Here is a 22,981-nt window from a genome sequence, read left to right on the forward strand (position 1 = left end):
CTCCTTCTTCCTCGCCCGCTCCACCTTCCCCAGGTAAATCGCATAGATCGCCACCTCCGCAACACCCACCGCCACCGCAGCCCCAAACGACACCAGCACTTTCACAGCCTCCGACACGCCCCCACCCCTCCTTGAAGCCCGACTCTGGTCCCAAACCGACGAAACCGCCTCCGTCAGCAACTCCGGCGTCGAAAAGCTCGCCAACGCCCAGTACACACTGAACCCGGTGATCACAACCGATAGGAAAATATTCAGCACAAGCCCGGGGGTAAGCGTATCCGCGTCTGAGTGTGTGTTGTTGTCGTCGTCGTCATGGAGAGCCGAGACGGTCGGTGTCGAGGAAGCGAAGATCGGGGACGGGCCGTTCGTGGGGTGCGATGGGGTCGTCATTTGGTTGTAGGTGTCTGTTTCGTAGGCGGCGAGGAGGCGCGCTTTTAGGGCGAGGTATTCTGGGCTCTGTGCGGGTTGTTTTCAGTTAGATAGGTAGGTAATATGAGAGAGGTTGGGACTAGTTAGTGGGCTGTGATAATGGTAGTGGTGGTTTGTGATATGGTTGGTAGGTGAACGTACGGGTTCGGGTTTCGGTGGCGGAGGCGGAACGTAGACTTTTTGTTCCGTGGAGCAAGGAGTTGAGACTCCGGCCGGAGCCATTTTCGGTGCGGAAGTAGCGCGATACGCGGATTAGTTGGTCGTGGGTGATGGGACTGTCGAGGGATGGGCTGTCGGGGAGATCGAGGTCTTTGCGATCGGAGGTTGGGATCGCTTCCAGGGCGGAGAGGATGCGGGTGGTTGTTATTAGTTGGACCATTGTTGGATAGTGGTGTGTTTTGGTTTAGGGCATTTTGGAGATGTGTGGTTTGGGTTGAGTTTTGTTGGAAGGTGGAAGTGTAGGTGTTGTTGACGGATGTTCGGTATTTGTTAAAGATGATGATGTTCGTATCAAATCACGATATGGACTCCACATGACGGTCATGAATGGGGTTACTGCATTTGGGTTAGTGCTGCCTGGTTGGGGTTAGCCTTTGTAGTCACGATAAGTTTACACTCCGTCCTTGAGCTTAATATACAATTTCCTAGCGTACTAGACTATAATAAGATAGAAAGAAGTGTAGGAGTAGAATTCTGATCTAGCTTTTCTCTGTTGCAGCAGACGCTTTATATGACGTAAGTCGCAATGCTGATTGATGACAGAATTACCCTACACTATGACGAAAGCAATCTTACCAGGGTTAACTTAGTAGTAACATGCTACTCTTAAATGCAAGTAGAGGTAAGTATAATAGTCAAGTCTTTCTTACCTAGTCCATTTGGAGGGGGTTATAGATCTCACTAAAAGTCAGCTTAAGAATCCATAGTTAGCTGTAATGAACCATAGGTGCTCTAACATGTCAAGCTAAATCTATTCACCCGTCACCTGCAGAGGGGCTATAACTACATGCCGCTTGTCCGAGCAAGGGGATTGGGAAACTAGAAAGAGTCTAGAATAGAGTCATGGTTCTATTTCTTTTGAGCCTGTCTCAGTCAGAGTAACGTGTCAAAATTATACTTTTGCATCACCATGAGAATGCAATTCGAAACATGTTTAAAAATGCAGATCCCATGACACAGCGAGCCCCCCACCATCACTTGCTGGGCATCGTTGGCCCGTACGTATTCCATTATAGGCGAAGGTTGTTTTTGATTTGTTCTAAGCCTTAAGGGCACACACTAAGTACAGGATGTCTCCGGCCTAAAACCGGGAGAAAGCTGCTTTACCCACCAGGGCCCTACATCGGGGGATCGAACCACCGTTCGCCGCTCCTACCAGAGCGTACGTATTACATTCCACCTCTCTGTGCAAGAGGCCACTGCCATACCAATGTCATGGGTGTGGTATGTCGCAGATCTATATGGTATAGTATTAAAAATTGATCATATTACTCAGGCCATAATAGCACATATAAGTTACCATGGCAAATATGAAATAGACTGGAAACTATTATACACGTCCCGTTATACAAAGATTAGAGCTTAACGTAGCCGGTAAGCCAGCGGGCTATGTAAAGGAGTGTGTTATGGATTGACTGGCAATTCGGTCCAGAAACCGTACATGATATCTATTCACTGTTTACCTGAGATCTAAGGCGTAGATTCTCACATCGTCACAAATATATTGTTACTGTTGACAGATCAGTATCTAGAATTTGCTTATGATGCTGCTAATATCTAGAAGAAGGTCAAACTAAAGCTCGTCTCTCCCCGTCGCTCAATACTCAGGATTTACTTCGGTGCTACATGCTCGTAGTAGTATTGATGGGCAGCATCCATGATTGCCTTCACTCTGGCTGCCGGCACTTTCTCTTTGCGATCGTACGAGTACAGACCGTTGACTTCTTGCTCAATATCGCACCTGTATCTAATTAGTTATCATACTCATCATAACGCATATCCTTTGTTGGGAAACAGAAGCAAATATACAATCCCCGTCTATGCGGACTGAGGCAAGTGAAAAAGGTAGGAACGTACAACTGCGTATATACCAACCCACATGTATGTCCTCCCTTGACGACGGCCATCACCAACTTTTCAAGGCGGCTCAGAAGGTCTTCCGGATTGCTTGCGGTAGTATAGCCCCAGTCCCTTTCACCAGCGACGGTGCCCTTTGCAGGAATGATATTTACTCCCCCAAATTCGGAGCAAATCACTGGAGCGCCGGGTGTATGCTGAGTGCCGGGGTCCAGGGGCTGAGGGCCAGCGGAAGGAATGGGGCGCACAAACATGTCACGATCCGATTTCTGGCCCAGAATGCCATTGTCGAAGTCAGAACAGGTTGCGGCCAGCGCAGGGTGATCGGAGTAGTCGTGGTAGGTCGTTAAGTCTGTCGAAACGTGCTCCCAGCCACAGTTGTCATTGATAGGTCGAGTGGGATCCAGGGTCCTATTATACTGGTCAGTCTATGATAAAAGGATGCATTATTAGGAAGAAAGTCAAAGAACGCACTTCGTCAAGTAGTAGACCGCTCGGATATGGTTCCGCTGCTCGATGTTATCTTTCAGGGAAGGATATCCCCAGCTCTCGTTGAAAGGAGTCCAAGCCACGATAGACGGATGGTTGATGTCCCTCCTGACAGCTTCTACCCACTCGCTGTTAAACCGAGAGATGTATTCGTCACTGAACTCGTAGGCATTCGCTATCTCGCCCCAGACCAGAAATCCCAGTCTGTCAGCCCAATAAAGAAAGACGGGGTCTTCTACCTTTTGGTGCTTTCGGCACCCATTGATGCCCATTGCCTTCGCCATCTCAATGTCGGCCTTCAGTGCCTCCTGCGAAGGGGGCGTCAAGCCGGTCTCCGGCCAATACCCTTGATCTAGTACCAGGGTTTGGAAACGAGGCTTCCCATTGAGCCGGAAGGTCCCGTCCCCATTCTTCCAGGTTATACTGCGCATACCGGTGGTAGTCTCAACCACATCAACCAGATTGCCCGATGCATCATACAGACGCAAAACCAAGTCATACAGGTTAGGATGCTCGGGCGTCCAGAGCGCTACTCCGTTGTGCCAGCACCCGTCAACGTTGAAGGGAGCCTTCTCCTTCAACGAGCCAGTGTCCGGCCCACGCATGTCCACATCGAGACTCACGTAGTCTTTATCTTGCGGCAGATCTTGTCTGCTACTACTCACAACGACACCCCCCAGACTCGCCTCAATCTCTACCTGGCACTTCGCCGCTGCCGGGCGACCTAGCACCACGACCTGCGCATGAAGCTGTCCCCGGTTGATATCATCCGACCGGAGGACCAAGCCGTCACTGCTACTGCCTAACCGCATCCTGGGCACACTCTCCAACCAAACAGACAACCAGATTCCACTCGTCGGTGTGTAAAAGATACTTTCAGGGACAGGGCCCCAATACTGCTTTCCACGCGGCTGGCAAAGATCCGACGGCGAGTCTCTCACCCGAACAGTCAGCCGTCTAGCCCCTGTAGCACTCTCTTGGGCCTCGAAGGCATCAGTCACATCAATTTCAAAGGGCACATGACCGCCCCGATGGCCTCCGACCATCTGGCCATCAACCCAAACACTGCAGTCATAGTCCACTGCACCAAAGCGAAGCACTAATCTATTCCCCTTGGCCAGTTCATCCGCCGTACGAATATCTGTCAGAGTGCGCTCATACCACAACACCTCGTGAGCCTCATGAAGGCCAATCCCTGATGCGGGAGTTTGGAATGCATACGGAACTTGGATTTGGCGTTTGGCGCAGGTGGCGGTGTTGGTGGGGATCCCCTTCTGGTGCCAACGCTGTGATAGACCGTTGTCTGCATCATCGAAGATGAAGTCCCAGGGACCGTCGAGCGACGTCCAATTGAGTGCCGGGCGTGGAAGTCTGGACGAGGGTATGCTGCCATTCTGTTGGTGCTTCTTTCACGCTATGTAGGATGTGGATGAGGAGTTGGCAACGTGAAGGTGTAATTGTTGTCCCCGCGATCGACGTCTGTCTCCCCGCACCTGACGTGGGATAGATTATTGGCCATACCTTTCTATAGGTTGCATGGAGTCAATGGTCAATGGAGGTCGATATCGTGAAGTGAGAATGGGACACAAGCGTTTTAAGCATGCCAGGAATAAGTGTCACGCGTGTAAAGTAAATTGTGAGCTCTGTTGTCCGTACCTTGGCCCATTTCTATACACTGCTGAGTGACCTCGACGACATACATTTTCGGAATTCTAGTCAAAATCTAAGGCCAATTGGGGAATCAATGCTAGCTGAACAGATTCTGCCGAAAGATAAATTTTTCATAATCATAGACTGACGCCGTGCGGCTAGCCCATCGATCGAAAACCCTATACGAAAAGCATATCGCCGATTTGAGCTAGAACTTGTACAGCATATCGCCGACATGACACTAAACAGCATGTCGGCGATATAAACATGTTTTTATAATATATGCAGATATTCACGTAACTGCAGATTACATTAGTTTCTTTTACCTACTTTCAATTTTTTTTTTTTATTTCCCTCTAAACATATCATTCTTACTTCGCCAACAACAGAGGTTTACCATGTGGGCGACAACAACCTCAACGATGAGGACTCAAATACAGAGACTCCAAACATGGAAACAAGCTTCTATATACATTCCTTTAACATGTAGAAGATTAACACCTTCATCACTCAAGACCAAACATATCCGGCAATCCTCAACCTGGAATCCACACACCGTCCCCAAGCTCCCGAGTCAAGAGCAGAGCATCAGCACGAACAAGAAAGAAGAAAACGGAAAACTCGAATATGTCCTGTACGATGCCCGTCTATCTTAACCTATTCCATCAACACCAGCTAACCACGTACCCAGAACAACAGCCGACCAGCTCATCAACTGGGCCCGCCAAGGCTCCCTCTGGCCCCTCACCTTCGCCCTCGCATGCTGCGGCGTCGAAATGATGCATGTCTCCATGCCACGATATGACCAAGACCGCCTGGGGATCATCTTCCGGGCCTCGCCTCGCCAAGCCGATGTCATGATTGTTGCAGGAACAGTAACTAACAAGATGGCACCGGCGTTGAGGCAGCTATACGACCAGATGCCGGACCCGAAGTGGGTGATTAGTATGGGGAGCTGTGCTAACGGGGGTGGATACTATTACTATAGTTATAGTGTGGTCAGGGGTGTGGATCGGGTGGTTCCTGTGGATATTTATGTGCCGGGGTGTCCGCCGACGCCGGAGGCTCTGATGTATGCGATTTTTCAGCTCCAGAAGAAGATCAAGAGGACGAAAGTGACTCGGATGTGGTATCGGAGGTGAGATGGGTTTGTGTGTTGTCTATCTTATATGTACAATAGGAGCTGTGGGTTCGGCTTGGGTGAAGTTTGTTAGAGTCGCATGTCGCCATGTGCTTTCAGCCGGTTGGGCAGCTATTTCCACGTTTCATAGAGACGATGGGTCGAAGTTGGGGTTCCCAAGATCCGTTGATGTCCCATCAATCAAGTCGCTGTTAAGGAAGCTGGAGAATACAAAGGATGCTGTCATCCCAGACAAGCCAAAGTCGCAGAGAGCTGGATTGCCGGTCGATAGGTCATTGGAGGTATAGTTCGCATCAACCGCTTGTGAACTATTCTCAAATGGGTTGTTGTAGAGAAAGTCAGCTGTAGGTGAGTGGAGCCCATGTAGACGCTGATCGGATGGGCCGGAATGATGTGAAGCATCTCGATTGTCTTCATCGGGTATTTCGCAACCCATACTACGCAATATCCGTACAAAGAGACGATAGTACCACAGGAGTGGAGGCGAGTGGTCTTGCAGCTTGTTTATGATCATCATACAGAGTCGAGCTCTATGCTTCGAAACGTCGACCACATGGGATGGGCATCCGCGCATGTTTGCAATCTGAACAGAGAGAGCGGCGAAAACAGCCGGTGCACTTGGTTTGTGAATATCACTCAACAAGGTCAATGTGTAGAGGAAGGACATACCTGCGCATCAATGCAAAAGGAAGTAGTTGCGATGATACAAGGTCCTCCAATATTCGCACAATTTGCACAGCTGCATCAAACACAATTGATCCAACCTTCATTCTGTCGGGATCATTTAAACCGTTCCGGCGTATTAAGACCTGCACAGTGCTAAGGTTTGTTAGAGGCATTTCTTGGAGGTGGATGTTTCTTACAAATAATTTAGATGGGTTAGGGTAGTCCAGAGGCCATCTTCTACAGAAACTGCAGATTCTCGATGCTGCAACTCTCTTGGAAGGGACGTTTTCCAGGATGTAAGGTCATCCAGGCTTTTGAGAATCATTGATTCATTGAAGTTTGCCCCAGCTATGTTTAACCAGCATTTGCTTGCTTCTGCAATGTTAGTAAGGCTTTAGTCAAGAGCACAACCAGGTAGACATACTTCGCGAATATAAGTCTGTTAAGTGGATAATGTAAAGTCGGCTTTCACGTGTGGGTTCTCGAAACAGATCAGAATCGATCAATTCATTGTCTGATGTTTCGAAATCATCTTCGCCCAACATCTCTACACTGCAGTACGCATCGTTGATGTGTGGAGTTCGTCCTAGCATGATTGTCACAGAGATGTCATGTACCTATATAAATAAGTCAGCAAGTTTCATAGTCTAACATAGGGTATCATACGTAAATAGTCCACCAAATCCTCTTCCATAGCTTTCTGTTCCTCTCACTTAACCCCACATAAGTTTTCCTAGAAATGCGTCAGCCAGTCCACAGCATCTACCATCAATGACCAACCGTTGATGCAATCCTAGGGACTGTGCTCGATTACATGCAATACCAGTCCAATGCCACATGTCCTTCTGTTCCATCGGGCTTCCCCACCAGAAAGATAACAGATAGACCGCTTGCAGAGTCGCTATAGCGTCAGATTCGTAGTTTGTGTCGTACAAGGTTTTCGCTCTTTGATAACATGTAAATGTTGCCAAATATCTATTTTCAAAGCCAGCCCGCTTGTAGACTTCTTCACTGCAATGATTGAGGGCCACGAAATACACAGCTTGCAAAACCAGTGGTGACACTCTTCCAGCCTCGTACTTAAGCTGAAAGTCTGCTCGATCAAATATAGGACACTGAGGGTAACACATCTCAAAGAACACCTTAATCAAGTCGTCACTGGCGTTCTTTTCGAAAGGTCTAAGCGCGCCAATGTCTCTCAGCTGCAGACGCTGGTTTCGAGAATGCTCTTCTATCTGTGTTTTCGTTGATTGGCCTAGCTGGCTGAAGTATAAGTGCTCAAGAGTATCCTCCCAAGTGCGACCATTACGGGATGCACCTAAAGAGTCTCCCATCTGATGCAATATATAGTCAAGGTTGAAGGAATCGCCGTAGTATACCACCTTACTGTCCGGGCTTGTCGAGGAATATTGATAGCCATGCCTTGGTGGTGGGGTACTCGACTGAAGATTAGAAGTCTCGCACGACTGGGCTTCAGCAGTGGGATTCCTACCACCAAAACTTGGGCTACTAGTATTGATGACAATGGTATCTGAAGCTGGTTCGCCCGATACGGCAATGGTAGGATTACGTCCATTTTGCTGCTTTCGTGACGACCGACGAAGTGCCGGCTGAGTAGCAGTGCTTTTATCAGGATTTCGTTTATACCTGGATTATCTCAGCCTGGTGTTCATTTGTATTTTATGCGTAAAAGCGAAGTACGAAAGGCAAGCATACTTTCCACGTCTCGAAACAATGGGCTGGCAATCCTGCCCTGCCAGTCGGCAGTAGGTGCATGGTGCTTCCTCAGTCCGATCACACTTGACTCGTCGCAAATTGCACGATTTGCAAGCGACTTTGCATTTAGATTTGACCGTGGGCATCTTGGATTGGCTGGTTCTAGATATTGTAGACGATGTGGATTGTTTCCACCACGTCAGATGAATTCGGGAAGTCTCGGAGCAGACCTTGTGGCCACCCGAGTATTTCCGAAATGTTTATATCGCTGTAGACAGGAAGTCAGTATATAGAAATTCCTCAACATGTAGGGATACCTATAAATACTAGACTATCAGGTATAGAAGCTCTATCAATTCCTCTTTAATCATTACTAGATATTAAGCAGGACCATGGTATCAATAGTTGGCTATACCTATACTTTCAAGGTGCTCTACTGGTTATACTTTATAACATTTGAACTACAGGATTGATACTAGACATTCGATAGCTTGGAGCTTACTTCAATAAGGCGGACCCCTTCTTTGGACCCTTCTGACATTGTAACATATCGGACTTCTATAACTGCCACTCAGTCTCTCAATCTAGATCACTGTCTAAAACCAGGGTGGCGTTCCATATGCCGCCGAAAGTTGTCATACCGCATTCCAGGCTTTCCCTTGCGCCCACGTTGTAGCTTGGAAGCGCGGCACCAGGAATACTCACAGAAATAGCCTGTGGAGATTCCCTTCCTGTGGACATTGTTGTGATGCCGTTTAAGATCCTTCTTGAATTGGAACCCCTCCGTTCGGTCACAGCCTGCTACGTCACACTTGTGAGGGCGTTCGTGCTTGGATCTCTTGTGTTTGCTATGCAAAATTAGAACACGGCTCAGAAAACTGCTTACAACTTCTGACTGCCACTTACTTGAGATGGACCCTTTTGTCAAACACACTTGTACACAGATCACACTGCAACGACTGTTGGGGGGCATCGATTGGTTCGTTGGCAGACGAAGTATCTTGTCCTAGAGTTGAGAGATCCGACAGTAATTCAGGTACAACATGTTGTGTCTGGGGTGAATCTTGTTGGAAAATAAATTGCGATGAATCGAAATTGCTATGTGCAGGCTCTCCTTCCCGATACTGAGTCTGATCAAGTTCCTGTGGTGGAGTGTCTTGGCTCAAGTGATGGAGAGAATCATCTGACGCTGGCAGTGCCTTCGGACCCGTCCGGTCAGCAGTATCGAGCCAGCGAGGGTCGACAGTTCCGTCAAGTGTTGTGTGATAATAGTTTAGTACCTGTGGTGGCCGACCTACGCTATCTGAACTGGAGCTCGGTATAAGAGTAGAAACTTTGGGTACAGAAGGTTAGGGGCGATATGTCTCTTGCCAAATGATTTCTCCAACAAGCAGCAAACGGAGCCCGGATTGCAGGATAGACCAAACTACGTGGGATCAGAGGGAACGATTCCACGTAAATGTGCAAAGTGGGAAGGGGAGAAAGAGCACAATAGAACAATTTCGCAAGAATTCAGAATCGAAAACAATAGGTAAAGAGCGGACGAGTGGCAGCTCCACTGCCCTGGAGAGGAAAAGAAAGGAAAGAAACTTTGGAGATTGAGGACGAAGCAGCCATATTTAACCTGGCTTGGTGGATGCCTCAGGTTGGCGAGGCTATGGCAGGCCTCAAAACGGGGATGTTTCATTGGCCAGGCCATATGCATCTATTGCGGACACCAGCCTGGAGCCCTAGTGGGGGATCACCAGTAGGCCTCAAATTGTGTATTGCTCATTGGGTCAGCTCCCAAGGCAAAAGATGCAAAAAGACGTCAGGAATGCATCAAACAACGGTACGACTGTGGGAGGCCTCAAAACAATAGGGCATGGTTGGTTTGGGATGGCGGAAAGCATTTCCGTCCTCATCTTCTCTGACAGAAGTGTTTCTCATACAATGTAATATAATAAGGTATGGTGTCCTCCCAGATAAACAGTTACTTGCCTCATGTCCGCTCTATATCTCCCCGTGGCTTTTCTCAGGCATACTATCTATACTTGCTAGTGCCCGATAAAATGGCTTCAATCTCTACCCCCATCTTCTGCTGTACGCACATTAGCCCTTACCGGCCGCGAATTTTGGATCAGGAGAGCAAGTTCAACGAATTCCTGGAATGGGCTCACTGGACCGTGATGAGCGAAGTCTCCTCCGACTACGATACTTCATCGGCCGCACCCGAATACGCGGTACAGTTGGTAAAGCAAGTGAACTACGGCCCGTTGGAGAGCAAAAGATACTTCATACCACGCCGAGACCTTTCTGGTGCGGAATTCATCGAGGTTGGTGAGCAATGGCTTATCGAGAAGAACTTCGAGAAGTTAAACTCGTATGTTTATACCGTGCTATCTGTGAAAGGCAGTTGCTAAGCGGAAGTAGTTACAAGAACTTTAGGTGTGCCCTGCACAACAAGTTCTTCGAACTTAATCTGTATCAAAAGAGTCCTGTCAATACTCATCACTGGAGGGCTAATCTGGCAAGGCCGTCAAATGAGATCGACCTGTAGGTTGTGGGTTATGTCTAACAGTCATTAAAACCGGGATAGATTGGCTGTCTCTTATGACATGAAGGTTTTGCGGGGTGAGCATGAACAATATCACGAATACATTATTTGTAATTTGCTCCAGCTTCCAATTTATTAACAAAATCGAAGTAACTACTGCTTGCGGTAAATCCTAATTGCACGGAGTACTACTCACATCAGAGCATACGTAGTATATCACTCCGAAGGGATCTCCCAGTAGAGTCCGCTAAGAATCACACAAGGATACTAACGGGGGAAACTCGAATAGCAAGAAAGGGTATTACGAGGATAGTCTTGCAATAATAAAGCCAAAACCAAAGTTATATCAATCTACTAGAGCTCAGCCCTAAAGCAAGTTGAAGCTTACCGCAAATACAGTTCAGTACCGCCACCTTTCCCAAATAGGCAAGATGCTCCCCCACATGAACCTTTCAGCGTTTATGGCTTCATCCCAGATAACGCTACTATCACTCGACGGATTACGCCCTCAGTTCACTTTCTCTCCCTCCCCCTCTTTACCCCCATTCAGACTGACCCCAGTCTGACATGCCACAATGGCAGACAAAAAGACCCCGTAAGTCACCGCGCCCAAAAATATGCGAGAAACCAAAATTCCACGGCGGAATCACAACCCCTCCACCATCCCACTCGCCAACAAGCAAACCCCCAAGCTAAAAAAAATCACCACCGCAAAATAACTAACCAACCGCTGAAAAACCAGAACAATAAACCCAGAGACTAACCCGCGCGGTATCCCCGTCGCCCCCTTCGTCGACAATGTAACCGACTACGTCTCGACGCGCGCAGACGTCGAGCCCACGCTCCGCTCCTTCCAAGAGATGATCTCCAAGTACCAGTTCATGGAAGTAAACACACAACGACGGGCGGCGGGCCTCCGTGAAAAGATCCCGGATATCAAGAAGACGTTGGAAATGGTCAAGTTTCTCAAGATGCGCCGCGATAATAACGCCGACCCGCTGGAGACGAACTTCGAATTGAACGATACGCTCTATGCGCGTGCGACGGTCGACCCTGCGGACACAGAGGAGGTGTATCTTTGGCTCGGGGCGAATGTTATGTTGGCTTATCCGATTGGGGAGGCGGAGACCATGTTGACGGAGAAGTTGTCCACGGCGGAGTTGAGTCTGTCGAATTGTGATGAGGATTTGGAGTTCTTGAGGGAGCAGATTACGGTACTCATTTCCCCTCTCTCGTTCTTCTTTCTGTCTATATATATACGCTGCTTCAGCTTCATAGAGCTATATGTGTGTGATTAGGTGCTAACTGGTCGCAGACGATGGAAGTTGCTACGGCTCGTGTCTATAACTGGGATGTCGTGCAGCGTCGGAAAGACAAGGCAGATGGGAAGGGCGACGAAGACGATGATACGGCCAAGGGCCCTTCGGGTGCTTAAGGCATTTTAATGACTTTGTCTGGCTTAGAAAAGATTTTTCATTTACTCGGTTTGCGTATATCCTAGTGAGGGTTGGGATGAAACAAAGTGCTGCCTTGATTGGTGTAGATATAAGCAATTCTTGCTCTCTATTAGTCCTATGGGATCGATTATGAACTGAATAAAATAATAATGCACAAACTATGCTTCCTGCGCCGGGCCATTATACCGGTCTATCACAGAATGAACAAAAGGGAATTAATATAGGTCAATGCCGCCGTCATAGCCAGGATGCGGCTGGCTGGAGGCGTATATCACCGCCCAAACAATCATCAGTCATCACGTATGATATAAACGCAAAGGGGGAAACGAAACAACCGAGGTGAGACCATCGCAAACCATCTAAATCCATGCGATCTGTTCGAAAGAGAAAACACTAAAAATGGAATAGATAAATATAAAAAGAGTCTAAGCAGAAGTCAAGCGGGACACTCAAAGTAACATCCGTAGCGAAGAAATAGGCAAAACCATAAGTCATGAGCCGATAAGAAAAGGTTTCTCACAAGTAGCGGTGGTAACATCGCAAGGTATGTCGATAGCCCGCCTACGATGCGCTTGTGACTGGTTCGGGTAGCATATCAACATCAGACACCGCTCGATCACGCAGCCGTCTTGAAACATCAATTTCTGTGTCGTCACCGACAAATGTCCACTCCTCACTGTCATCCATGTCATCTTCTTCCTGCTCGGCCACGGTTTTAGCCGATGGTGTTGGGGAGAAAGGAGTTGACGAGACAATCGAGCGCTGCCGAGCCAGTGTTTTAGCGTACTCCAGGTCACGATAAATTGCTTGAATAGCCGTATCCACACCGTTTTCCTGATTGAATGTTAGCTAACGAACCGTGACAAAGGTTAGCTTGGAGACTTACGCTTCGTATCTGTGCACCTAGCTCTCGCGCTTTTACAATCATTCTCTCGCTATGAGTAGCCTCCCACAGAGCCCGCGAAAACACGCTTACGTTCAACTTCTTCATACAGATACCCACGCCCAAATCTTCGACGCGGGTGCCAAAGAAGAACTGGTCACCAAAGAACGGCTTAACGATGGTAGGAAGACCTGCCCGAAGGCTCGCTCCAGTAGTTCCAGCGCCACCATGGTGTGCTGCTGCGTCGATCTGCGAAAAAAGCCAGTCATGCGGCGCGGCTTGAATTTGGAAAATCTCCGGCGGTAAGGGAATTTCGACCTTCGCACTGGCAGGATCTCCTAGTCGATCTGACCACCCCTTCGACAGAATGCAACGGACATCAGCTTTTTGGACGGATTCAACCACAGTTCTGGTTAGAGCCGAAGGGTCAGACACGACGATAGACCCGAACCCAATGTAGACAATTTTTTGCCATCACTGCGAGCACGGTGAATGAAGTCAAGCAAGTCTGTTGGAGGAGTCCAATTGGTTCCCTCACTCAGGAACCAATACCCTGTTATACGTATCCAGTCAGGATAATCCAATGGAGGGGCCACCACAGAAGGAGAATAGTTATAAAGGAAGGGAACCTTGTTCGGCTGCATCTTATCGAGAGTGGTCGCCTTTAGTCCGAGCTGCTTCTTTCTCCAACGATTCACCTGTCCCGCAATGGCCTTCCAGAAGACAGTGTCGAACATAACATAGGTGATGTAGTTGTACGCACCGCCCATCTTGTTCTCCGGGACAGCGAAGGCATGCGGATATGCTCTTGTTCTGGACCACGGCATCGTGAAGGCACGGAAATAGGGTATTCTGAGTGCCTCAGCGATATGAATACCAGCCATTGCGCTTGGAGATTCAATAAGAAGATCACTGTCTTGACAGCCGGCCCATGCTGAGGATAGAAGGTCATCAATCCATCCCCGAAACTTTGTGGACGCCTCTTTCAAGAATGAATATGTAAACATTCCATTCTCAACACATATTCTCATGAGCTCGGCAGGATCACCATCAACTGGGGCAAAGTCAATACCATGCTTTCTCACCCATGGTTCGAACTCTGCGTGGGTTGCAATTTTAGGTTTATGGCCTTCTGCTAACAGCCCTTTACACAGGGCAATATACGGCTGCACATCACCCCGCGAACCGATGGTAAGGCATGTAATGCGTAATGACTCGGAGGGCTTGAAATTGATAATCGAAGCACGAGGGTCATCAAAAATAGGATGAAGCTCCGATGACTCATTCACAGATGCGTGAGAGTCATGCTCACCAGCTCCATCTAACCTAGCTTCCTGTAGCATGCGATGCTCTGCTTGGGCTGATTCGATCTCGTCTTTTTCCTGTTCTGCTAGCAGGCCAGACTCTACCAAAAACCTCATAGACTCGAGGCTTTGGTGTACTGTGACCGCACAGTCATCTCGAGCGTCTGCCGTATTAAACTCGAAGAACAACTCTTCGTGTCCCCGAATGATGATGACAAGCCCCTGGTATCCGAACCGAAAGCCTTTCTCTTTCTCCACATTCTCAATGTCTTTGAGTGGTAATATCAGCTTGGTGCGTGTTCCCGGAATAAGACTACGAAAACAAAGCTTTTTCTGGCTGATATATATTTTCCCGTATAGCGGAAGGACACGATGTAGATATGCGTAATAAGTAGCTTGCAGCCTTTCGGTTGGCGGCAGGGCGAAATGGGCACGGAAACGATCTCCATGCTTGACACCGTCTTCCTTGTCTTCAGGATCAACATCCTGATCATCTGGTAGCACGCCTTCAGTTTCTCCATAATGTCTGCGGCCACCGGCCCACATCCCGGAGACTTTCTCAATGTAACCCATTGATTCGCTTGCCAGAAGATTGCTCATTTGCCTCGACCGGTTTCGCAAATACTCTGCAAATCCGGCGGCACGCTGAAGGGGATACGTACCAGCTCTGACCAGTTCATTTAAGGTTGGTGCGGATGAGTTTACCTTAGATGGGTGCTGTGTGCCCTGGTCGGACTCACTGCTGGCATATTGCAATTCCTGCCCATTTCTTTTAGCATCAGCAGCGTTTGGATGAGTTGACCGTGCCGTTCCGTCTGAAAGCCGACGGCCTGTCCTGTCACCATCGGAATGCCATTGTTGCAGGGTGTGGATTGTTGGAGATTGGAAAACATCACTTCGATTCAAGATCTGGCTAGCAGACTCTGTTGTATCGGTTATCGACTGGAGAGCCGCCGAAGCGTCTGTTGCTTGCTCGAAAGAGTTGACAAACGAATCCGATAGATCCCGCTGTCGGGGAGACATTCCGATGCCATCGGGACCAGGGTTAGTATGGCCGGTGCTTGCACTCCGTTGACGTTGTGTTTTAATAGTTTCATTTCCTCGAGATTGACTCAGGTCGCTATTTAACGACCATCTGTTTCGAGGCCCACGAGTGCGACTTTTGGGGCTTGTTTGCTCCGGTCGTGGTAAAAGCTGGGACGTTTTCATCGGGCTCTCGCCGATCAACCCTTTCACAAAGTTATATGCCTCCCGACCAGATTCGAAGAATGAAAAGTAATACTAGACCCAATGGTTAGTCACAACATGGCATTCGCTTATGAAATACGTACCTCATCAATGGCATATGATTCATCACTCTCAACTACCCGGATCTTAAATGTCTCAGCAAGGTCGGTAATAGGGCTCTCCTCGATATCTATTATGCTCTCAATGGGGAAGGAAATCTTGACACTGTCACCCTCATTGTGAGCTCGGAAGATAACCTTTTGCAAGGCTTTGACCCATTCTTTCGCACTGGCAGAGCTATCCGCTCTGAAATAATATGTTCGCTGATCTGTGGTGACTTGAAAATCTCGTACTTCCTTATCTTTGTCCTTTTGCTCGGTCAAAGTAGCAGAAATTCCATATCGGAGATCAACATGACCACTTGGAAAATAGAGACTGGACGGATCCGTATAGTAGGATAGAACGTCCCCTTTCAGTGAAAACCAGTACCGGTTGTACTTTGGGTTCTTCCGGCCACGCTTATGAAGATATCCCGACCTTATGGTAACGGCAGACTTTCTAGGCAGATAGGCGTAAAAGCATATGTGCCCCTCCGTGACGTACATGTACCCCTGAAGAAGAATGTTTTGTAATAGGGAGCAAGCATACTCCACAAGAACTTTTTCTGGTTTCTCGAACCCAAACATCTCCTTCAGTCGGAGAGAAAGTGGGGATGCAGATGGCTGTTCAGACGTGCCGTCGGTCTCCGCCTTGATAGATGATGAAGGTTGTTCTGCTGATTGCTTTTTGTCCAAGAGAGCCTCCGCTTCAAGCATACGACTGAGGATAGGAGCCGCGCGAGGAGTGACACTTCGTGCGCGCCTAGGAGAAGGAAGCGGAGACATTTCATCGCTCGTCGGAGGCTCAGTTTGTATAGTTGTTTCTGTACATTTACTACTCTTGGGATTCAGCTTTAAAGATCGCAAGAGTTTGTTGTCAGATAACGACCTTCGATGGCGACGCCCTCTTCCTTCAGAAGAGCTTTGAGGCTTGAGAGTAGGTGATAGCGAAGAATTCTTCTTTATCGGCAATGAACCTTTTCCAGGTTGCTTCTGGGTTTGTCCCTCTACCTCTCCCTCGCTGTCACTCGATTCATCAAAGCGTGCATGGAAATCAGATTTGGAGCCGACGGCGGCAATCATCGAGAATATGGACTGGTGCATATACGGCAGCTGACCGTCTCGCGAGCCGGTTCCTCGAGGTGGTGCGGTATAGTCAACCTGGGCATCATGGTCGTCTTTTAACCGCTCCGGGAAGGCACTGGAAAATATGCGGCTAGAAGAGATTGATTGTCTGCCTGCACTGAGTCTACGGTCGACTCGCCGCTTTGCGTCTTCTAGGAGAGGTTTCATGTTGGGCATCTAGATCGGAGACGAGGGGAATAAAGAGCGTAAATGAAGAAGAATCCAAGGATTAGGAGGTTAAACAGGACAGCGAGCACGCGGGAAGTGATGGTCATAAGAGTATGGGTGTACTCTCTTGAGTCAAGGGAGTGAGTTGTCCGCGCGAGTGACGAAGGCGGAAGGCGCTATGCCGACAGATGACCTTAGGTTAGCCATGTCATCAGTTAACCGTCCATAAATATCTAGACAGGACAAACAAACAAAAATATAGGGGCTACAGGAAACGAGACAGGGCATACGGAAAAAGAAAAGAAAAGTAAAAGCAGGGAAAGTACCCAAAACGTTTTTGTCCGCGAGCCGATAAGCGCTGCTTAGAACGGTATCAACGGCCCGTCTAGAACGGAGATGGGAGCCACCAAAGCAGGACACGGGGGAAGTTGTGAGTCATCACGAAGAGAGAGACATGGTGATCATACTGGGAGCCAGCGACTAAAGAATGAGAGGAGCGTGAAGCGGTCGACGAGCGTACGATACGCAAGGTGAATGCTAGGCACGAAGGAAGGAAGCATGGGAGTCCGGAGTCTGGAGTCTGGCGTCACTCGCCCATATCAGCTGTTCGCCTCAACTACCGGGAGCCAATCAGACTCGGCGCATGTGATTGTGGTCCACGGATGGGCCAATAGCAGCCAGTCCCTGAGTGGCTTATGTCATTCTCCAGGATCCGATCTGTCGGTAGATTAATTAATTAGTTTCGAGTCCTGGGGATGCGGTCAAGAAAAACGGCCAACAATAGTACCTACTGAGTACCCGTGAGGTAGTTTATTGTTTACTACATGTTCACCCATTTTTTTTCTACGGTCATAATTAATCCTGTGACTCCAGGGGTTCATCCAATTTTTGGTAGAACGTATCAGTACATACAATGGATCACTGACAGCTGGAGGACTAAATTAGTTCACGAGGCCCCATAATTGAGGTTTAGTGGCTATGCTTAATTGGCGAAATAGACTCGGGTTGATCGACACTCCTTAGTGGGCCTCTCGACTTACAAGGTAGCCTGGATCAGCCTCCATCTGTGGTCAGTCTCTTGAACACAACGGACCATGGTGCTCCTTCTACGGACATGGTTATCCATGGAAACATTTCAACAGTCATAACACTATTTATATTTGCCAAGCACTAGACCGAAGTTTTTCGTTTCTCTTCCACCCCTTACATGTGGTGGTCTCTCGAGCCCTTAAAGATACATACGTTCTAGGACCAGTTTACCAGACCTAATACTCGAACAACAGAAATTCTACATTTCGTCCTTATGTACAGATGCTGCAGGGCTAACAGGGAGAAGAATAGAAGAAAACAGAGGTAATAAAGAAAACCGTAAGCTCGAGGAGGCCATTGCAGGTATCATCACGCCTTCATGCATAGCAAATACCATTTAACTTTTGGTGAGAAAGGAAACAAGCGCAATCATGATTCACAGAATCAACCTCAAGCAGACTTGTCGGATTTCTTGCGCTTCTTCTCTTCCTTGCTCTTACTCGACTTCTTCGACTTCTCGGCCTTCTCTACTCCGTCCTCTTTCTTGGATTTCTTCCGCGGCTCAGCACTGGGCTGGCTACCTTCCCCATCTGTCTGATGGTGCTTTCGCTTCTTATCTTCCTTCTCTTTGCGCGATTCCTTGGGCACCTTGAACGTGGGCTGCTCCCCCTCCGACTCCTCGGAACTGCTTCCAAGGGTCTCCGGTGGTACCTGCTCGCTACCAACGGGTCGGAAACGCATCTTGAGGTGCTTGGGCTGCTTCCTTGGCGGCTTGATCTGTTCCTTGGCTGCTTCCAGCACCGTGTCATTTTCCTCAGATCTTTCAGGAAGGTTGATCAACTCTTGGACATGATAGCTCCGGATATCCTTTGTCGATGTAGTGTAATATGTTTGAGATTTCGAGTCGTACAAAAGAAGGGCCTTTCCGCCCACATCGCTCTGGGTTATACTCTCCGCTGGAATTCCGTACTGCACACCTTCGTGCTTCATGACTGGCTCGCCCTTCATGACCTTGCCCAGTGAGATCTCCTTCACCTTAGACAGAGGCAGGAACGCAGGAGCGGTGATGTGATAGACTTGTTTGCCGCGCAGATCGGAAAGAAGGGAGGTAGTGCTGGATGAGGGGGGCGACTGCTTCTTCGCGGCTTTGAAACCAGAGGGTGCCCGGTAGGGTTGAGGTGCCTGGAAGGAGACCTTAGAGGACCTATGTGTAGCGGATTAGATTTGAAGCCACTGTATGGCATGACAAATGCTCACTTTTTCTTGTCCTGCGTTTCGGAGGCAACGCTGTCATTATCGCTGTCGCTGGTCTCGGGTTCCGAACTCGAAACCTCCGCTTCCTTCGACACTTCAGGAGAGCTGGAGCGACTGCTCTCGCTGTCCGAGGTGATTACTTCCTTCGACTTGGGGGCCATTGTGTCTTTCGCAGGACGTCTGAACAGTACGTTCGTTGATGCGAAAGATTGCGGAGCAAAAAAAAAAAAAAAAAAAAAAATTGGAGCTTGCGATACGGAACGCCAAGCCTTGTAGAGCAAAGTCGATTTTCGCAAGACGACAGGGAATATTTAGCAATTAACGCTGGATATTTCACAGGTGCAATTGGCGATCGTCTTGAATAAAAAATCACAGAGCAAATAGTCTTTAGGAGTTGAGAGAACGACGTAGTTCTTGTCGGAGCGATAACCTTTTTTTTCTGCTCCGCGAAGCACGGACCACCATCAAAGTCCGCGGTCTTAAATGATTTTCTAAAAAAGAGCCGCCAACGTCGTTTCTTCAGTCTTTGCGACGCTGACGAATGACCTCGAAATCTAGTCATTCTCATTGTGGTTTTAAAAAATATGAAGAGAAAGGCGGAAAAGCAACAGGCGGCCGGTGCGCAGCGCCATACTATCCTCATTGAAGAAGTCTACTGACATGGCTTTCTTTAGCACCGGCCCCAATGAGCGCCGTTGCGGCGCGTAAGGCTCGTCAACAGCAAATGCAGGCTGCGGTAGCTGTGGCAAAACCTTCGCAACCGGAATCAGTGCAAGAGCCACCGGCGAAGAAACCACGACGTTCGCCAGAACAAGCGGTGCCAACCCCGCCTGCCAGCGGAGAACCTCAGGGACGGACAACGCGGTCCTCAAAACGGAAAGCTGAGAGCTTGAAAGCTAGTAAACCGGTGGAGAAAAAGGAGAAAACACCTTCGGTGGAATCTAGCGAACAATTGCCTGTTCGCACCTCTCCCCAGGAACCCGAAGACCAGTCTTCTTCAGACGAAGAAACTGAAGAGCAAAATCCAATTGTGGGAGAGAATGGTGCCGGAATCGCTCCTCTTAGAGGTGATATTGATGGGTAAGTGTTAAGGTACTAGCTGCTGCGTTGGGTATAGACACTGATGGTCTCTAGTTACGAGTCTCCCGCTGATACCTCCGGGCCGATCCAAGAGTTCCCTCTATCCAAAACTCGTTTGAGCAAGAGCAATATAGTCTACAGCGATGAACATACGTTGTGCGTGCGTATAAAGGAGAAAATGAGTCTGGTGTTGATTGGCCATTACGACCTGTGGGTGAAGCGCGGTGTCGTCAGTGTCATGGGTGCGAAACTACACCCTTCTCCGCGACTTTACCGAGTTTACGCCCCGTCTACACATTCATTACCCGTGATCAAGTGTGTATCAGGGGTTGATGGGGCAGCAGAGATTGAAGTCAAGTCTTGCCACAGTGGTATCTATCGCCTCAGGGATCTGTCTCCTCTATATCGACGGATATGGAATGGCAAAAATACTTCAGCCGACAAACTCACACTCAGAAATGCCCCATCTTCCGCTAAAAGGACGTTCTCCGTCGTAAGTGGAACTCATTACCCTGATATCGGGTCTCTGTATTGACATTTTGTAGCTGTACACGTCCGCAGACGACTCCTTCAAACGACATCTCCGGCCATTGCATCTGGAGAAGCAATGGAGCTCAGCTATCAAATCGCTATCTCAGCGAGGAGGTCGATTAAAGGCACTGATCTGTGGCCCCAAAGCTTCTGGAAAATCTACATTCAGCCGGTATCTTCTAAACCATCTGCTCAGCCCGGCCCCGCAGACTGAAACGAATTACTGTAACACCGATGGCGTCGCCTTCCTTGATCTTGACCCCGGCCAACCAGAATTCTCTCCCATGGGACAAGTGTATCTGGCGCATCTCCGGTCCCCCGTCTTCGGCCCCCCATTCTCCCACCCATCGGTAGATAGTCCCCAGGAGGGAACCATCATCAGAGCCCATCACATCGGGGCCACATCGCCTAAAGACGACCCTGACCACTACGTGCTCGCGGCCATGGACCTCATGGATCGCTACCGTGCCTTGCTGGCAAGCTACCCCCAATGTCCGCTGATCATCAACTATCCCGGATGGATTTTTGGACTTGGTTTAGAAGTTGCGACATGGCTCGTTCGATCCCTCGGCTTGTCCGATGTCGTATACATGAGCGAGAAAGGTCCCACAGAGGTCGTGATGCCTCTCGGTCAGGCAGCTCAAGAAGCTATGGTCCCTCTGACCATCCTCCCGTCACAGCCAACCGACTTCGTAAGCCGGTCCAGCGCGCAGCTACGGTCCATGCAGATGCAGTCCTACTTCCACATGACTCGCCCCACCGAAATCAGCAACCCGCTGTGGTTAGAGAAGCCAATCTCCCGGACCAGGCCATTCCACGTCCACTACGCCGGACCCAAGCAGGGTATCAAGGGTGTTATGGTCATGGGCTCTCAGATCGACCCTGATCTGCTCCGGGAGGTCCTGGACGGGGCTATTGTCGCCGTCGTCGCCGTGGAGTCCCCCAAAGCGATTCTCGGCCAGAACGATGGCCCCGGTCTAACAAATCACCACCCTGCCCAATCCGCAGATGCAGATGTCACCATGGACGATTCCACCGATACACCGATGGATGGAGGTACTTCCCAGGACCCCATTAACCCATTCATCGATGCAAACATCGCTCGCACACCTACCGAGAACCTACCCTACCTGTTCGTGGGCTCCGGTAGCAATAACCCTCTCGACCCGAAAACATCCCGCTGTTTAGGTCTCGCTCTCGTACGCTCCATCGACGTCTCCTCGCAGCGGCTGGAATTGGTCACGCCCATTGCGGGATCGGCGATCCGCGACGCCCTCGAACAAGGCCACGGCATCGTCCTCGTCCGCGGCCAGCTCGACAACCCCAACTGGGCGATCAGCGAAGATTACTACGCCGCGCGCGCCGAAGAGCGACGCTATCGGGAGTCCGTCGAGAAACTCAAGAAGACCGAAGCCCCCACCGACCAAGAAGACCGCCTCCTCGAGCCAGAGCAGCAAGCCCGGGTGTCTGCGATCCTCCGGGACCGCATTCGACGGGCCAGCAATGCACCCTGGATGACGGTAATTGAAGACAACAGCGGCCAGCAGCGGGAGGCGGCGCAGCGGGAGAAATCCCTGTGGAAGCTGCGCAAGAAGGCATACCCCGGCAGCGATAGCGAAGGAGACTGGTAGTTCATGCAGGTCGCGTTGGCGATATTCTCCCTAGTTATCTTCTACGATGCGAGGAGCATGTATTATGTGTGGTTATTTTCCTGTAAACTCAAACAACACTCCATCACTGTATACCCAAAATCATGTATGTATGCGTTTACTTGACAATGAGGAACGACTTGTCGCCGGCCCGCCAGCCACAGTGGAAACCATTCCCTAATCCAACCAGACACATCCACGCCACGAAGAAAAAAGAAAAGAAAAATTTACAACCCTCCCCATGACCTCACGACTGGGATTCCTTATCTTAAACAAGCCCAAGACATCGGATCCTGCAGCCAAAAGCAACACCAATGTATACGAACCAAAAGGGTTACACCATCACCACGCATACAGACAGATACATAGCCCGATAGATAGTACCTACTAGATAGATACCCACAACACAACCCCAAAGACAACAAAAACAAATAGAACAAAATAAAACAAAAACTCCCACTTCCACCAAAAAA

The 22,981-nt window shown here is 49.1% G+C and overlaps 9 protein-coding genes across 9 annotated transcripts; 4 read left to right on the plus strand and 5 right to left on the minus strand.

Annotated features, from left to right (window-relative positions):
• ANOM_010182 (TMEM199/VMA12 family protein) lies at positions 1 to 808 on the minus strand (the record flags this gene model as incomplete). The annotated part of the gene is made up of 2 exons (XM_015555438.1): positions 1 to 449; positions 571 to 808. Coding segments are annotated over 2 exons (687 nt in total), but the record flags the coding sequence as incomplete, so codon positions are not given.
• Positions 809 to 2,239: 1,431 nt separating this feature from the next.
• ANOM_010183 (glycoside hydrolase family 2 protein) lies at positions 2,240 to 4,388 on the minus strand (the record flags this gene model as incomplete). Its single annotated transcript, XM_015555439.1, has 3 exons — positions 2,240 to 2,389; positions 2,506 to 2,916; positions 2,980 to 4,388. Coding segments are annotated over 3 exons (1,950 nt in total), but the record flags the coding sequence as incomplete, so codon positions are not given.
• Positions 4,389 to 5,066: 678 nt separating this feature from the next.
• Positions 5,067 to 5,786, plus strand: ANOM_010184 (NuoB/complex I 20 kDa subunit family protein; the record flags this gene model as incomplete). The annotated part of the gene is made up of 2 exons (XM_015555440.1): positions 5,067 to 5,278; positions 5,336 to 5,786. The coding sequence occupies 2 exons, from the start codon at positions 5,067 to 5,069 to the stop codon at positions 5,784 to 5,786; spliced, it is 663 nt and encodes a 220-aa protein (XP_015402053.1).
• A 123-nt stretch (positions 5,787 to 5,909) lies between these two features.
• On the minus strand, positions 5,910 to 8,313 carry ANOM_010185 (transcription factor domain protein; the record flags this gene model as incomplete). Its single annotated transcript, XM_015555441.1, has 7 exons — positions 5,910 to 6,402; positions 6,455 to 6,604; positions 6,649 to 6,826; positions 6,876 to 7,068; positions 7,118 to 7,184; positions 7,232 to 8,098; positions 8,168 to 8,313. 7 exons carry the CDS (start codon positions 8,311 to 8,313, stop codon positions 5,910 to 5,912), a joined length of 2,094 nt encoding a protein of 697 aa, XP_015402052.1.
• A 1,905-nt stretch (positions 8,314 to 10,218) lies between these two features.
• On the plus strand, positions 10,219 to 10,706 carry ANOM_010186 (uncharacterized protein; the record flags this gene model as incomplete). Its single annotated transcript, XM_015555442.1, has 2 exons — positions 10,219 to 10,529; positions 10,580 to 10,706. 2 exons carry the CDS (start codon positions 10,219 to 10,221, stop codon positions 10,704 to 10,706), a joined length of 438 nt encoding a protein of 145 aa, XP_015402051.1.
• A 572-nt stretch (positions 10,707 to 11,278) lies between these two features.
• Positions 11,279 to 12,159, plus strand: ANOM_010187 (tubulin-binding prefolding complex subunit PAC10; the record flags this gene model as incomplete). The annotated part of the gene is made up of 3 exons (XM_015555443.1): positions 11,279 to 11,298; positions 11,446 to 11,917; positions 12,019 to 12,159. 3 exons carry the CDS (start codon positions 11,279 to 11,281, stop codon positions 12,136 to 12,138), a joined length of 612 nt encoding a protein of 203 aa, XP_015402050.1. The 3' UTR covers positions 12,139 to 12,159.
• A 562-nt stretch (positions 12,160 to 12,721) lies between these two features.
• Positions 12,722 to 16,974, minus strand: atg26 (UDP-glucose:sterol glycosyltransferase; the record flags this gene model as incomplete). Its single annotated transcript, XM_015555444.1, has 4 exons — positions 12,722 to 12,994; positions 13,047 to 13,452; positions 13,506 to 15,628; positions 15,679 to 16,974. 4 exons carry the CDS (start codon positions 16,972 to 16,974, stop codon positions 12,722 to 12,724), a joined length of 4,098 nt encoding a protein of 1,365 aa, XP_015402054.1.
• Positions 16,975 to 18,444: 1,470 nt separating this feature from the next.
• Positions 18,445 to 19,409, minus strand: ANOM_010189 (DNA-directed RNA polymerase I subunit RPA34; the record flags this gene model as incomplete). The annotated part of the gene is made up of 2 exons (XM_015555445.1): positions 18,445 to 19,198; positions 19,252 to 19,409. 2 exons carry the CDS (start codon positions 19,407 to 19,409, stop codon positions 18,445 to 18,447), a joined length of 912 nt encoding a protein of 303 aa, XP_015402046.1.
• A 423-nt stretch (positions 19,410 to 19,832) lies between these two features.
• Positions 19,833 to 22,490, plus strand: grc3 (putative RNA processing protein Grc3; the record flags this gene model as incomplete). Its single annotated transcript, XM_015555446.1, has 4 exons — positions 19,833 to 19,866; positions 19,923 to 20,328; positions 20,383 to 20,821; positions 20,874 to 22,490. The coding sequence occupies 4 exons, from the start codon at positions 19,833 to 19,835 to the stop codon at positions 22,488 to 22,490; spliced, it is 2,496 nt and encodes an 831-aa protein (XP_015402049.1).
• Between the last annotated feature and the right edge of the window lie 491 nt (positions 22,491 to 22,981).

The sequence above is a fragment of the Aspergillus nomiae genome (assembly GCF_001204775.2).
Source record: "Aspergillus nomiae NRRL 13137 chromosome Unknown contig00491, whole genome shotgun sequence".
Taxonomy (NCBI): Eukaryota; Fungi; Ascomycota; class Eurotiomycetes; order Eurotiales; family Aspergillaceae; genus Aspergillus; species Aspergillus nomiae.